Here is a 17,107-nt window from a genome sequence, read left to right on the forward strand (position 1 = left end):
TAACTACTCCCTTCGTCCAACAAAAGATGTCACACTGTCATTTTTAGTTTGTCCTACAATTGTAGATGTCACATTTCCATTTTTGGAAAAAGTTCTTTCTCACATGAATATAAAAATAATATTTTCTCTCTCCATTTAACACACAAAATAAAACCTCCTAAAATCTCGTGCCGTCCCACAAGTGTGACATCTTTTGTGGGACGGAGGTAGTATATAATTGAAATTTTCAAAAATATCCTTCATAACCAAAAAATCACATGTTTGGTACCCTAGGGTTATTTTTGTCAAGGGGTACAAAAAACGATATAAAATAATGATCAGATATTATTTATGTGCAAAAGTGAAAGATTAGATATCATTTATGTAGTTCAATCTTAAAAAAAACATAATTATTGACCTATTTATTGACGAATTCTCATGCAGTCATTTGAGTCACAAAATATACTGTCAATTGCCACTAATATCTAACTAGTTAGTATTCCTTCTGTCCCATAAGAGTATGCACTCTGTTTTTTTAGTCCGTCGTTCTAGAAGAGTATTCACTTTTTAATTTTGGAAAATATTTTTTTTATTGAGGTGGAATCTATTCTTCACTAATACTGCTTTAGTTACTTTTTTCTTTTTCTTTAGTCAATACAAATCAGTAGTATTACCGTCAATGAAGATACTCAAGGTAATAAAATACCGTATGTTTTTGTTTGATCTATTTGACATCCTACTTGAAGATACTCAAGGTAATAAAATACCGTATGTTTTTGTTTGATCTATTTGACATCCTACCGTCAATGCAGATGCTCAAGGTAATAAAATACTGTATATTCTTGTTTTATCTATTAGGCATCCTTTACCGTAAGCACTATATTCGCATTTGATCTATTTAGGGCATCCACAATGGGGTGGACTATACGACGTCCTAAGTTCCGCTCTATGCACTGCCACATCAGTATTTTAGCCTCCGCTTCTTCCAATTTATAATGGGGTGGACTATAGCCAGCCCTAAGCCCCGCCCTATAGTTTTTTCTTCTATTTTATATTTAATTTATGTTTGCAAATATATCAAGCTAAATTAAAAAAAAGCAACACAATTAGATGCAAATCCTACATTTACTTTATTTTTTAAAAAAAAGTTACAAAATTAGATATAAAAAAAGTGCACTGCATATAAAAAGAGGCTAGTCTAGCAATACCAGCGTTCGGCTGAGGCCATCGATCATCCGCTGGAGGGACGCAATTTGAGCCGGGTTGGTCGCCTGCATGAGGGTGTTGTGCGTGTCCAAAAATGTCCTATAGTCGGAGGAGGCCACCAAGTCCATGTAGGCCTGTGCTGCATCCGAAGTCGGGGCCGTGGTCGCGCTCGAGGTCGGGCTCGGGGTCTGGTCAGGCGGTGCCACGGCGGAGGAGGTCGCCTTGCCCTTGCCCTTGGCAGCCTTGATGCCAGGGGGACGTCGGGTGGACATCGGTGTGCCAGAACTCTCATCCTCGAACACCAAATGGTTGAGGTCCATGGAGCTGCGCCGCTGTCGCTGCTCGTATAATCACGATGAGGGTGCACTTCGCCCTCTTCTTCGCCGTCGTCGAGTGGGGCAGCACACATCCAACAAACTTCTGCTTCTCCTTCAATAGCGCCCAGGACTGGTAGAGCTTGAAATCGCCGTACAATGCGTGTACGACTGCACCGCTTTGTTGCGCACATCCGCGAGACTCTCGCCGCTGCCCTGCTCCCTCTCGTACTTCTCGTACTCCCCCGAGAACAAATTGACCTGCTTCTTTCAGTGCTTGCGGAGTGCTCCCTATGGCGGTTGAAAGAGGTCGACGGCTTGACCTCGTTATATTTTTCGGCGATGCGCTCCCAATACGCAGTAACCTTCTAGTTGTTGGCGAACATCGGATCCTTTGAAATATCAATCCAACATCTCGTCAAGACGATGGATTCTTCCACCTGGTAGTTTGTCATTCCAGGGGCGAACTCTTCATTCACCGCCGTTTGCGGCAACTTCTGGGCTCTTACCTTGGTTCGCTTCTTCTTAGTGGCGGAGCCCGAGGCGGCGGAGGGAGCGGTAGCGGCGGAAGAGCGGCCGCGTGATGGGGCGGGTGTGCGGGTTGGAGAAGGCTCCATGTCTGACAGCCCGCACGAGTATGTGCTGAAATCAAGATCGTACTCGGTGGTGTCGAAGCGCCGGTATTCACCGGGCTCTGTACCAGGCCACCCTGCACCACCGAACATCGGACTATCCGGATATGGATAATCGGGATTCATTTTGTTTGAAATGTTGAAAATAGAGTGTGAAAGGAATGGAAATGGAGTATGAAAGGAGTGAAAATGAAGTGAAAAATGAGATATATATATATATATAGTGTGTGAAAATTAAATAAAATAAAATAAAAAAACCGAAAAACGCATTCTATTGTCCGTCGTATCGTCCGCGTCTCCCAAGGTGGCGGACGATGCGACGGACGAAGGAGCGGAAGACGCACATCGTTCGCGTACGATGGATCAGGCGCGGACGATGGAAAAGCCATCGTCCGCGACGCCACAATGGCGGACGATGCGACAGATGATGCATCGTCCGCCCCATCGTGGATGACCTTAACATAATTTTATTTAATGTTTCCTTCCAAAATGAGCTGCATTGACTGTAATATCTAGTCATATTTACCACTAATACATAGATCACCAGTTAAACAAATATTGCCACTAATATCTAGTTAGTATAAAATCACTATAAATCTTTATTATACAATGACTATAAAATAGTTCTCCCTCCGTATGCAAAAAGTAGAAACATTTGAAATGATACGTGTTTTAATGTACAATTGGTAAAATAAGTGAGAAGAATTGGTAAAGTAAGAGAGAGGAAACGAAAAATGAGTAAAGTAAGAGAGAGGAAGAAAGGAAGTAATGAAAGTAGAATTTGTGGATTGTGTGGTTCATGTCCTAGAAAGATTATAAAGTTTCTATTTTTAAGGAACAACCCAAAATAGAAATAATTGCTATTTTTTAAAAACGGAGGGAGTAATTCTTAATTTTTAGTAGTACTCCATCCGTCCAATAAAAATATTGGCACTTTCCATTTTTATCAGTTCCATATCCATTTATGGAAAATTATCACAATTTTTATCTATGTACATTAAGTTATTTACAACTTATACCATAAATAAATGCTACTCCCTCCGTCCTATAATAGATGACACACATTGGGATTGACACGAAATTTTAGGAGATGTTGTTTTGTGTGTTAAATGGAAAGAGAAAATATTATATTTATATTAATGTGAGAGAGAACTTTTTCCAAAAAAGAAATGTGACATCTTTTGTGGGACAGACTAAAAAGAAAAGTGTGACATCTATTATGAGATGGATGGAGTACTAATAATAATGTGGGTCCCACTATCCACCAACACTACTTCACCTAAACTACCTTTCCCCCCTCGATCTTACTTTACCAATTTTGTCTTAATTCTTGTATCATATCATATGACCATATTTTTATGGAACTGAGGATGTATAATTTTTTTGAACTTCCTTTTGTTCTTTGTCTTGATCATATACTTTGTACTCTCAGCTATAATGATCCCTCCATTCCATAATAGAAGTCATATTTTGTGTGAATACGGGTTTTAAGAAATGTAAAGAATATTGAGTTGGAAAAGTTGTAGAATATGAGGTCTATTTTTTTATACTGATTTTATAATACAATGTGAGTGAAATGAGTTAGTAGAATGCGAGACATACTTACTATTTAGAGTCCACAGTGATGGAACCAAAATTCAAAGAAGCTGGTGCTGATATTTTAAAAATTAATAACTTCTAAATTATTTATTTTTTATAAAACTAAAATAATATTTTCTCCTGTAAAAATCGTACCCAAAATTTTAGGACACTTTTTTATTTGAACACATTTTTTAGTTTTACCATTCAACACACAATTATGATTATAATTTATTCTGTCATTTATTCTTAACAAAATTACATTTTAAGGATATATACTAGTCAACTTATTATAGGATACATTAGCAATTAATATAAAAAAAAATAAATAATTTAAATTATAAAAACTAATTAAAACGCATCTTAATAAAACACATATAAATTTAATTTTTGTGCATAACACATAATGTATGTAACAAATACATGAATTGTAATTAGGAAATGATATAAATATACAGGCAAGTTGATGGAAAAAGGATGTAAATACATAGCTTAAATTTAATGGCTGATCACTTGATTCAATTCAAAAATTTTTTGTAAAGAAGAGAAATTGTAGGCAATTGAAAGGTATTGGGCACCTAGTACTAAATACAATTGGGCCATTAAATTTATTATTCATTTTCAACCCAACATTAATAATATAAATTATTCATCTTATTCCCTCGCATAACATCTTCTTCGACTAACGAGGTGTGACGCTCACTATAACCACTAATGCCAAGTAGGGATGTCAATCCAACCTAAAATCTACGGATCGACTCGAATAATCCAATAAAATTATAGATTTAGGGCTATATTTTTGCAATTGGAATATAAAACGGGCTATATAAGCCAGCCCGATTAGGTCGACGGGTTAGGTGGGCTGACCCAATAGGGTTGTGGATCAGCCCGATGGATTGCACTTTTCCATTAAAATAATAATAAATTTAAGGTTTATTTTAGATATATATCATGCTTTCATAATATCAATAGTTCTTGTTTTCATAAATTTTATTATATAATATTCTTTTAGAAATTTTAATAAAGACAAAAGAGTTCAATTTATATGCTAAACACTTTTATTCTTTGAAATTTAAGATTTTTTTTAGAATACATTAGTTTAAAAATTATTCTTTTCCAAAGGTCATGAAATTATATTGAAAATATTACTATTACTCCCTGTATCCCATTACAAGTGAGAAGATGTATTCCTTTTTGGACCGTCCTACTATAAGTGTGACATTTCCTTTTATGGAAAAAAGTAACACTTTATCTTTCTCTTACTTTATCATTTCTCTTACTTTTTCTCTTTACTCTTTTTTCACTCATAAAAACATGTTCTTAAAAGAAATGTCTCTCATCATCACATGTAATGGGACAGATGGAATATTATTTAATAAATATATACGTTATTACTCCCTCCGTCCCAACTAAGTTAATTTATATTCCTTTTTGGGATGTCCTAACAAAATTGAGGTATTTCTTTTTTTTTTGACAAAAAATAAAACATTGAATCAGTCTTATTTTGCTATCTCTTATCTCTCCTACTTTATTTTACTATCATTTTAACTCATTCAATACAATTTCTTAATCTCTCAAAAAAAGTGACTCAACTTAATTGGGATGAAAGGAGTATTATTTTATACTGCCCTTGTCCCATGCTATTCGCTCTTTTCTTTTTTCGGGCCCGTTCTAAACTATTTTCACTATTTCTATTTTAGGTAAGAATGTTTTAGAAACATCTTATAAATGCATAACCAAACGCAATGTAATAATATTACTTCTTCTCGAATTAGGTTAAAAGTGGATTGTAGAGTTTATTATATACAAACAAAATTCTATTCGTGCGAACTGCTCGAAATATATTTTTCAGTATACAAACCCTAACAATCTCTCACTTTTACTCAATACATGGTTTCGAGTATACCCACTGCCAAAACTCTCCCACTTATATTTACAGTAGGTCTCAATGCATGATATATCGAACCACAAATCTTTTCACCTCATGTTTGAAACATGTTGTCACAAAGACACTTTTTTGAAAGATTCTGTCAGGTTGTTCCCTGATGATATCTTGGTCACTATAATGTCTTGTTGTGCACTAACTTAATGAGCTCATTTTTTCCTTGAGTTATCCACTTGACTAGGGTAAACGTTACAAAATATAATATTATTAGGCATACTTCGAAATCACAGTCAAAGCTATTAGAAAAAAATGAGATAGAATCTATGATTTAATCACACTCCTTCAAAACTTAGTATTCAACACATAAGATGAACACACAGTTAGATGATGACTTGCTCAATCACTCCTAAATTTAGATGTGCCCCATCGTGCATGCTCCTCATTTTATATTTTTTAATAGTCAGAAGTTGCAAGCCACAGTTTTATTAACGTTTTCACTTACTTATTGTGTAATTGTTCATCTTATCTTGTGACTGCTGTAATATAAAAATATATATCAAATATAGACACAAAATGACGTAATACAAAAGTTAAAAGCCATATAATAACGTCTTTAGTTTAATTAAAACAAAATGAGATATGGGTTAATGCTAGCTTGAGTAGAAAAAAAAAATACAACTGTAATGACTTAATGAAAAATAGAGTAATAGGAAGAAAATAAAAACAAAAGAAACCACCATAGAATATAGTTTGATAAAATGATTTGGTTTAAGTAATCTTCACTTGTATTCCAAAATCATGTTGTTTTCAGGTGCCAATCCAACACAAGCCCTAAATATGTTCTCCAGCATCGCACGCTGCTTCGACATTGCATTCACCACCGGTGTTCGTGGAGGCAACTGTTTTATAAAATACTCCCTCCATCCCCAAAGAGTATGAACTTTGGGTTCAACACGAGTTTTAATGCATTATTGGTAAAGTAATAGAGAGATAGATAGAAAAAGTTTTTAAAATATTGTTAGTGGAGAATGGGTCGCACCTCATTAAAGAGAAGAGAATTTCCAAAATTGGAATGTTCAAACACTTTCGGGACAGACGAAAAAGGATATAGTGTATACTCTTCAGGGACGGAGGGAGTAGTACATATGTTCATGTAGATGTTTGATTTTTTTTCTTTTAAATTAAAAATTTATGTAGAAAAGAATGTGGAACGAGTAAAATTTTCTTGCAAAATTTTGAAAAAAGTTATATTGAGTCTATTGAAAATTATGATTATAATATTTACGTTAGATTTGAATTACTACTCTAACCTCGTTATTGGGCTTTGAGATAAATTCGAGTGCTCAGCTCATCAAGAAGGACCAAGTCTAGAATGATGGAAGCTTCAATAAGATAGTCCTCGCAAGTGTTGTGCATAACAATAATGCTTTTGCCTCCCATGAAGATATTCGATGTGTACTCGTCCATCGCCCTCTTGTTGTCTTTTGACATACGAGACATCTTGTATAACAGCTCAAACTATAAAAATGTCGTCTTGGTATAATTAGAGGGACAATTGTATATACCTTAATAACAACAACATGGTCAGTGTCCACGACATTGCTCTTTGAGATCTCTTTGGACGGAAAGTTTGAGGAGCGGAGAGGTTTATTCCATCATTATTTCCCAAATGTTTCTAACTCACTATAGAGGACGGCTGCATGCACAAGAGAGATGTAACATAAAACATCTTAAATTGAAACAAAGGGTAAATAAAAGTGGATATAGCTTAATACCAGCCCCAACAAGGAAATCTACTAGAGCTGATTTCATCTTTGTTTGTCCACTGTTGAAATCATCGCAGCCAATTAAAGAGTTCCTACTAATGGCTATCTTAATCAACCCTGTAAAATTTATTTCTTAATAAGATTTCTTGTTTCAAATATTACCAAAAGTTCCACTATCCCAAACAAGGTTGAGGGAGAGATCTCAGATTCATTCCTCTCCAGCGAGGCCAGTAAATTCTCGGTCGTATCATTCAAACCAACAACGATGCTGCTATACCTCTCTACGTTTGTCGTCCATAGCACGATGACCCTGTCGACCTTGTTCTTTTCCTTAAACTCCCTGCAACATATGAAATTCCTTCACATTCTAACAACACCTTCCAAACTACAAAATAACACATAACATGACCTAAAACATTACCTAATGTCTCTAATCAGTTGCGGGGCTTGTTCCTTCTTGGTTTCCTTGATTACGTTGTTGGCACATGCCACTTGATTGGCTGCGATGAAATCTGCATCGTAGATTCCCGAAAGTGGGACCATGTGCTCCATGTAGGGCTGCATCTGCTTTTGAAGATCAATATCTAACACTCTGGCTCTGCCCGTTGCATCTGTCGAATTCACGTCGCTTAAGTCCGATCCCCCCAAACGATATCGTCTGAGTCACCTAATTATTTGTTAATCATAGTCAAAATCGTTAAAGACAAATAATATCTCTTAAAGGGAAGAAGTAATCCAAAATTAGATTGGCGAAGCACCAACATGCAACTCAAAAAGGATAAATAATTGGCTTCATTATAAGTGAATTATAATCTATTAATGATAAAACTTCGCACATCATAGTATAAGTGTGTGTGTGTGTGAGAAAGAGATGGATTATATACCATAGGGAGCAAGCTCTTGAAAGGAGCATAAACTCTTCTCCGTTGAACGACCGAACCTGGATTAAGGACGCTTGGGTTAGCGGCCTGAAATAGTTGGCATGTTTCACCTTATCTTTCATTTCCCACGGAACACAAACTGGTCAAATTTAAATTAATTAACCAATTATCTTATTTAGTACTACTTTCGTCCCCCAAATTTTGACACAGTTTATCATTTCAGTCCGTCCCTGAAAATTTGACCCACTTCACTTTTACCATTTTTGGTAATGGACCTCATATTCCACTAACTCATTCCTACTCACATTTTATTATAAAACTAATACTTTAAAAGTAGGACTCACATCCCACCAACTTTTTCAACTCACTTTTCATTACATTTCTTAAAACTCGTGACGAGTCAAAGTGTGTCAAAATTTGGGGGATGGAGGTAGTAATCACTCTAAGATTATGTACTTCCTCCGTTCCATAATAGTAGCGGCAATTCTTTTCAGCACTGAGATTAAAAAAATGAGTGTAATGTATTAAATAAAAGATAATAAAGTAGGGGAGAGAAAAAAGTAGAGAGAATAAAGTAACATAGATGAAAAAGTAAGTGATAAGAAATGCATCCACTTTTACTTAAAAGGGAAATGACTCCACTAATATGGAACATAGCAAAATGGCAAAATGACTCTACTACTATGAAATATATACACCCTCCGTCCATCTTAAGTGATTGACTACTTTTCGGCACGTGTTTGGAGAAAATAATAGTAATAAATAGTTAAAGTTGAGAGAAAGTAAAGTAAGTAAGAGAATAATGTAGATACGACTCTCTTTTATACTCCCTCCATCCCACTTTAGGAGTCCCGAATTACTATTTTTGGGTGTCCCACTTTAGGAGTCCCGGTTGGAATATTCCATAAATGGTATTAGGCCCCACATTCCACTAACCTTTTTCCATTCACATTTTATTATAAAAACTAATATAAAAAAGTAGGACCCACATTCCACTATCTTTTTTCACCAACTTTCTTTTACATTTCTCAAAACCCGTGTTGAACTCAATCGGGACTTCTAAATTGGGACGGAGGGAGTATTATTCTCTCTCCTACTTTATTTTCTCTCCACTTTAATTATTTATAGTATCATTTTCGCAAAATAATGGTAAAAAGAAATCAATCACTTTAGGAGTCCCAATTTACCCTTTTTTAGTGTCCCACTTTAGGAGTCCCCGTTGGTTATAGGCCTCATATTCCACTAACCTTTTTCCACTCACATTTTATTAAAAAACTAATGTATAAAACTAGGATCCACATTCCACTATCTTTTGTCACCAACTTTCTTTTACATTTCTTAAAACCCGTGCCGAACTCAAATGAGACTCCTAAAGTGGGACATAGGGAGTAACATCTCGAATAGTAAACTAAAAAGAAAACCTAAACATCTTAAATGAGACGAAAGTACTCCCTCCGTCCCAAGATAAGCGAAACACTTCTTTTAGACACGAGATTTAAGAAATTGATATTTAAATAGTTAAAGTGAGAGAGTAAAGTATGAGAGAGAAAAGTAGAGGAGTGAAGAGAAAATAAAGTAGGCGGAGAATAAAGTAAGAGAGATGATTTTTTTACCAAAAAAGGAAATGACTCACTTATAGTGAGACATTCCAAAAATGAATACAACTCGCTTATATTGGAACGGAGTCCCTCCGTCTGCGAATAGGGGTCTCATTCCTATCTTGAACGGGTTTTAAGAAATGTTAAAGTAAAGAGAGTGGAAGAAAGTTAGTGGAATATGCGTCTCATTTTTATATACTCCCTCCGTCCCACAAAGATTGTCCCATTTTTCTATTTTCATCCGTCTCACAAAGTTTGTCCCATTTCATTTTTACCATTTTTGTTAGTGGACCCCATATTCCACCAACTCATTCCTACTCACATTTTATTATAAAACTAATACTTTAAAAATAGGACCCACATCCCACCAACTTTTTCAACTGACTTTTCATTACATTTCTTAAAATTCGTGCAGGGTCAAAGTGGTACTATCTTTGTGGGACGGAGGGAGTATTACAGTTTTAAATGATATATGGAGTGAGTTAGTGGAATATGAAACCTCTTTACTATTTATAGTAATTATGAACGGAGACTTGTATTCACGGGTGTAACAAAATGAAAAAAACGGAATTCCTATTTGTAGACGGGAGGGAGTAGAAGAGGAGGAGGGAGTATACACATAGACGAGATGATTGAAGTGACTAAATATGCAAAAGCAAAATTCAGTGCATTTATAGTTGTGTTTTGAGGAACAGTGGTTATGAACTTATGATACGCTCACTTTTCAGTTTTCACGTCTTATATTCTGTACGAAGTACAAAAGCTGTTTCATTGTTGTAATAAATTTCTAGTACCCATTTCTTGCTTTTTCACATCGGTCACAAAAGTCAAACCACCCAATTTTCACATCTTGTAATCAAAAGTTCTAAACACAACATGCCATGCCAATCTACCAGGCCATTATTGTGTTTATATGTAATTGTGTATGCATATTAGTTAGAGCATTTCTTTCCAAAATTCCTCTCCAATTGTAATTGTGGAGTACTTGACCAGATAGTATACCTCTTTCAATTTAAAAAAAAGTACATTTACCTTTTATTCACGTTAGATGAAATTGAGATATAACACAATTTTGAAGAGTATATTTAGCTCATATGATTGATATATGTGAAGGTTGCATTAGACTCCAAGTGAACACTAAAACTTAAAATGGTATAGATAATTAGTTCTATTAGTATTTTAAAATTAATCCCATTTTTTATTTTTAGTAAAAATTACCTATCTTTAGATTTACACTAAACCAAAACAAAAAAACTTTCTCAAATTTTATGAGTAAAAAAACATAATGTAGAGAATATTCTTTTAAGTTTAAGTTTAGTATAAATGGTTGAAGTAAAATCAGATTTGGTGTGATAAATATGTTAAAATCGGTTTAAGTTTTGTGTAAATAGTTGGAGATGCTCTTATGCCCCCTCTCTACATGATTAAATGTCTTATATTGACCGGCTTGGATTCTAAAAATTGTTTTAACTTTATGATTAAAAGTGGATATTAAAAGTTAGTGAACTGTGTGTCTTACTTTCATATATTAATTTTATAATAAAATGTCAGTGTAATGAGTTAGTGGATTGTGAGGTCCATTTACCAAAAATAGTACCCCCACCGTCCTTGAAAAACCGTCCCTGAAAAAGTATAAACATTGTAATTTTGGAAACTTTTTATCTAATGATGTGAGACATATTCTCCACTGACAATACCTTAATTATTTTTTTTATTTTTCTTTTACTTTACCAATTATGCATTACAACTCATATCGAACCAAATGTTTGTACTTTTTAGGAACAAAAGGAAGTAAAAGTGAAATGAGATATTCATTTGTACACAAATGAAAAAGAAAAATTAGACATTTAAGAGTGAACTACAAAAATGGTCCCTGGACTTTGGGTTTAACACGCCCATAGTCCCTCGATTTAAAAAATATCTCTAGACATCCCTGGACTAATATTGATATAAAGAAACAAAGTGAAGGATGAGAAAAGGGAAGAAGAATGATAATTTTGAAATAATATCATATTTAGTACATAACTGAAATAATATCAGATTTAAAATGATAAAAGTATAAAGAGACCAAATTGTCCAAACTCCCCAAAAGGGTATTTTCAACCGAAAACGGTGAAACAGGACAGTCCAGGGATGTTAGGCGATATTTTTAAAATCCAAAGATGTCAGAGCGAGATAAACCCATAGTCCAACAACCATTTTTGTAATCCACATATTTAATGATGCACAAGAGTAAGCATTGAGTTACACCACACCACACCTCACCTCACCTCACCTCACACATACATTCTCTCTCTTAAAGAATTTGCTGTAGATACGGTGATCGAGGCAGTCTCTTTCTTGTCTTGTCTCTTTCACTGCATCCTCTTCTTGCTCGTGTAAAGAGGGGTATCTCCACACGTACACTCTCTCTAACAAGTTTTCAACATTTCTAGAGAGAGAAAGAAAGAGCAGGAATGGAGGTGAGGAGAGAGAGCAACAATGGAAAAATGTGTATTGAAGCAAGAATGATGAGGCCATCTTTCAAGAAAGTTCAAATTGTTTACTATCTTTCAAGAAATGGCCATCTCGAGCACCCTCATTATATGGAAGTCACTCATCTTTTTCATCAACAACTTCGTTTAAAAGGTTCAAATTTTTGTTACTTTGTTCAAATTTACATATTTAATTAGATTTTGATGTTACATTTTTTATGTGTTTGTAGATGTTATAGATCGCCTCACGGTTCTAAGGGGTAAGGCCATGCCTTCCCTCTACTCTTGGTCTTGCAAAAGGTTTGTCACAAATTTAATTTGTACATGTTAAAATTGGAATTTTATTAGTTGTGTAATACTACTAATTATTAATACTAACATGTATGTAGGATATACAAAAGTGGGTATGTGTGGAATGATTTGGCACAAAATGATGTTATTTATCCATGTGAAGGAGCTGAATATGTACTAAAAGGATCTGAATTAATTGAGGGCACCACTGGTAATTGAACTAAATTAAGTTAACCTCTTCCTTTTTATATTGAAATTGCACCGATTGATGTCTAAGTTGTGGTGTTTATTTTGACTATAGAGAAATTGCGCCATCTTCAAATTAGCAAAGTTCCACTAATCAATAACCAATACGATCGAGATGAGGAGGAAGAAGGATACACTAGCACCATTACGCCGCGGTCGAGACGCTCGAGGGGGGTCTCGACCGACGAATTCAGGCCTCCGAAGCCTGAATTCTTGTCGGTCTCGTCGCCACCCTCGACCACGTCATCCTCCGTCTCTGAGAAGGCGAACAACGAAGTGATAGGTGTCGAAAAAGGTGGCGCAATATCTAAGGATGTCGAAGATGTTGGCACCGAGCCATTGCTGAGCAGAAACTCTATGCTGCTCAGCCTCATTGCCTGCGGCGGCTCTGTCTCGTTCAGGAAGGCTGCGCCGCCGGAAGCGGCCAGAAGGAGCGGCAGCGGCGGGCTGCATAAAGGGGTTGTGAATAATGTGATATGTCCTACTCTTTCGTCTCTTAAAATTTGTCACTTTTCTATTTTATTCTATTCCCAAAAATTTGTCACATTTTAGTTTTATTATTTTTAGTAGTGAACCTCAGATTTTAAATTGTTAGGGACAAAGGAAGTGCTTTATTTTTTTAGAATTGCTTCATTTATGGTTAATTTTATTTGATATGGTTAGGTTGTATGCAAATCAGCAGTTAAGCATGTCGTGGACGTGGATGTGGACGAGGATGTAAAGATGATAGGTTTGATGTCGGAGAATCCGAGGTTTGGGAACTTGCAATCGGAGGAAAAGGAGTATTTCAGCGGTAGCATTGTGGAGACAATCCCCATTGAAAAAGTTGAAGGATTGAAGAAATCATCATCTCATAATGAAGAAAAGTGAGTATGTTTGATGTTTCTGATTTTGATTGCTATGATGCTTTTCTTTTTGGTTATTAATAGTACTAGATTTTGACTTGGGTCTTAGTAAACGTGCTAGAACGACAATTTGATGCCACAATGTTATGCTGTAAAACAAGACAAACGTTTAAAAACAAGAGTATTGATATCGATAAGTCAAATTATTTGAGTATAGTTAAGTAGGAGTTAAAGTCAACTTCTAAGTGTTGTTGGTCATTATCTAATCTCTCTTTCTGCAGACAAAATGCCAAATGAAAAAACCAAATTGGTAATACCAAGAGAAATATCACAAAGAGAAAAAGACATGTAACTTGTGATTTTTGCAATAGGTTAAAGGTGATTTTGTAGGCCCCATTGGATTCTTGACAAAATAGAAAAGGTGATTTTCTTCAAAAAGATTACTTTTTCCGCGAGGTAAATTTTGGGTTTAGTTTTAGGTAAATTTTGTTTTTTAGTTTCTTTCTTACTCGTAGATAAGAGATCGACGATGGTGGGATGTAGTGATCATTCTTAATAGGGCTTTTTATATCTCAATCGAAGATGGATAGAGTATCAAACTGTATTAATAATTTTGTGTGGGATGATTTATTAATTAGGAGTGGCATGAGTGGGCTAGGAGAAGCAGCTGATGAGGAACAAGTGCAAAAGAAGGGGAAATGCATTCCAATGAAGAGGTCATGCTATAGACAGCCCAAGAAATGAACCATTTATTGCCAAAAAATTACTGGCTTGTAATTTCGTTGTTTGCAACTTAGTTATCAACAGTTAAATTTCAATATTTACCTTAGATTATGTCATGTGCTTTTTTACCCAGTTACTCATAAATTTTAAAGTTTCATGGATTAATTAAGTCGCTAGTGCAGCAGAAAACTTGCATAACTAATATCATACATACACTATCAGTAATGATTAAGAAATAACAATCACCGAGATTTTATTGTATATAGTCAAGAAAGACCTATCTCACTGTTAGATACGTTCAATGGTATACAACTGCGGAGTCGCCGCACAAACAACAGCAGCGGTGGTGCTGAGCTGTGCAAGTGCGTGAGGTGAGAGAAAGTGAAAGTGATGAGAAACTTGCTCTCACATGCAAGACTTGGACCATGAAATTAATTGTTTGGGTCGATTAGTTAAAAGAAGAGAAAAGAGTCATTGGGCTGTTTGTTTATTAAAGTTGGTTTTTAGTTTTTATTATTTTGGGCTGGAGGAGTAAGTAGAAAGAGATATGGTTTTGTGATGATATTTTGTGGTTTGGGCCGATGGATTCGAATAAAGGAAAGGAGTGTTTGACTGGAACTTAAGTAATTGGTTTGAGCTGAATCAAATTATTTTTTTTTGAGCCGGTTTAACTACTAGACTTTTGGGGATGCGAACGGCCAGCTGGTGACACCTCAGGCGGCCGCCAAAATCGAAAGGGAGATGAAGACAACGTTCTAAAGTTACGGAAAATTTCTGAAATTTCTAAGAAAGATCGTAGGGTAAAATGAATCATATAGTAGGATGCATGTTTTGTTTTTTCTAATTAGATTATTTTCCTAAAGTTTATTTTTGTTCGCATGTTATGTTCCTTTCATAAAGGTGATTTTTGCACAATATTTTAAAACTGGAACGGAAAGGTAGACTTTTTTTTAAAATAAGGATTATGTCTTAAGTATATTTTGATGTTAAAGGTTATGTTGATTGTTTATCATACCGTATTTTATTTTTTATGGAATCTATCTAAAGTGATTTTTCCATGTATAATTAATCAAATTCGGGTCTAACTATGAGTATGGGATGAGCCCTATTAGGCTAGTGTACACCGATAGTAGATCGTGAGCCATCTTTTGAATTTATCGGTCTAATGACTTGGTATGTGGTCACATACCCTATCATGCATAGTTCATATATGGAGTGATGATGATGATGATGATAGATGGTTGCGGAAACAAGTTTTATGATTGAAATGATTTTAGTGTCTCGGGCCTTTCTAAAGTTAAAACCTCGAGGTTACTCAATGGTGACATGATAAATATTTTTGAAATAATTTTTTCGGCATGAGTCCACTGAGTGCATCAAGTACTCTGCATGTGTTTAATGAATGAGCAGATTGAGCGGTGGGTGTTGTACATAAAAGTGAAGAAGATGCCCAAAAGTGAAGAATATGTTATGTCTTCATACATGACATTATTCTACCCTCGAATGCTTCCGCTGAGAAATTCTTTTTATGGCTTCATGTCATTGAATATTATCTTCTTTCGATTGTTGAACTACTGGGAACGCTACCCTGATTTGCTTCACTAAAAATCCAAGTTTTGAACTATGTTTCGTGCCCAATGATTGTTTTCTCCTTTCTTCCCCATTTCTTAAGCCTCCACTAATCGCGATCAAACGAGTTTCTTATCCTTAGAAAGTGCAGTCGTGACATTATAAGTACTCCCTCCATCCACAAATAATCATCCCATTTTGCTATTTTCATTTGTCCACCAATAAATCTTTCATTTGCTTTTAAATTACTTTTGATAATAGACACATAAATTAGGACTTACCTTCTGTTAATCTTTTTTATCCACTTTCTACTTGTTTTTAGAAAAACTCATGCCTAATCAAACTTGACCTTATAATTACCGGCGGATGGAGGATTTATATTTCTTGCATTTTGTAATTGTATATTTGATATTAATAATAATTTAATTAAATAAAATACATATAATGAATATAAAAATATAGAAAAGTGAAAATATAATAAGCAAGCTAGGTGGATTTTCTTAGGCCCTACTTGGTAGGATGGAATGGAATGGAGATGTGAATGGAAAGAATGTGGGAATGGAATGACAATTCCATTCCATTCTTGTGATTGGTAAGCACAAGGAATGCAAAAGGAATGGAATTGTTATTCCTTGATTGATTTCATTCCTATGTTTGATATCTACAAATTAATATAGAAATGGAATGAAATGAAATATGAATAATTAATATGTTGATTCTACCAAAAATAGCACTACACACATTTCACACACTACACGCACTTCACACACTTTACACACTGCACACATTTCACACAAAACACACACTTCACACGCTTCACACACTTCACATTTCACACACTACATATATTTAACACATTTCACACTCTACACACACTTCACACATTTCACACACTACAAACACTACTCACATTTAACACATTTCAAGCATCCTATTTTGAATTTGTGTACTGTGTGTAGTCTGTGAAATGTGTGAGTGTGTATATTGTGTGAAATGTGTGAAAATGTGTGCAGTGTGTGAAATGTGTGAACTGTGTTTAGTGTGTGTAGTATGTGTAGTGCGTAAAGTGTGTGTAGTGTGTGAACTGTGTAGTGTGTGTAGTGTGTGAAATATGTGTAGT

The 17,107-nt window shown here is 35.1% G+C and overlaps 1 protein-coding gene and 1 pseudogene across 1 annotated transcript; one reads left to right on the forward strand and one right to left on the reverse strand.

Moving 5' to 3' along the window:
* Window positions 1-6,373: 6,373 nt before the first annotated feature.
* On the reverse strand, window positions 6,374-8,363 carry LOC125210477 (annotated as a pseudogene).
* A 3,965-nt stretch (window positions 8,364-12,328) lies between these two features.
* On the forward strand, window positions 12,329-14,492 carry LOC125210744 (protein SOSEKI 2-like). The gene is made up of 6 exons (XM_048110326.1): window positions 12,329-12,467; window positions 12,544-12,613; window positions 12,703-12,815; window positions 12,906-13,321; window positions 13,514-13,716; window positions 14,334-14,492. The coding sequence occupies exons 1-6, from the start codon at window positions 12,329-12,331 to the stop codon at window positions 14,437-14,439; spliced, it is 1,047 nt and encodes a 348-aa protein (XP_047966283.1). The 3' UTR covers window positions 14,440-14,492.
* Window positions 14,493-17,107: the final 2,615 nt, after the last annotated feature.

The sequence above is a fragment of the Salvia hispanica genome, chromosome 3 (assembly GCF_023119035.1).
Source record: "Salvia hispanica cultivar TCC Black 2014 chromosome 3, UniMelb_Shisp_WGS_1.0, whole genome shotgun sequence".
Classification (NCBI taxonomy): Eukaryota; Viridiplantae; Streptophyta; class Magnoliopsida; order Lamiales; family Lamiaceae; genus Salvia; species Salvia hispanica.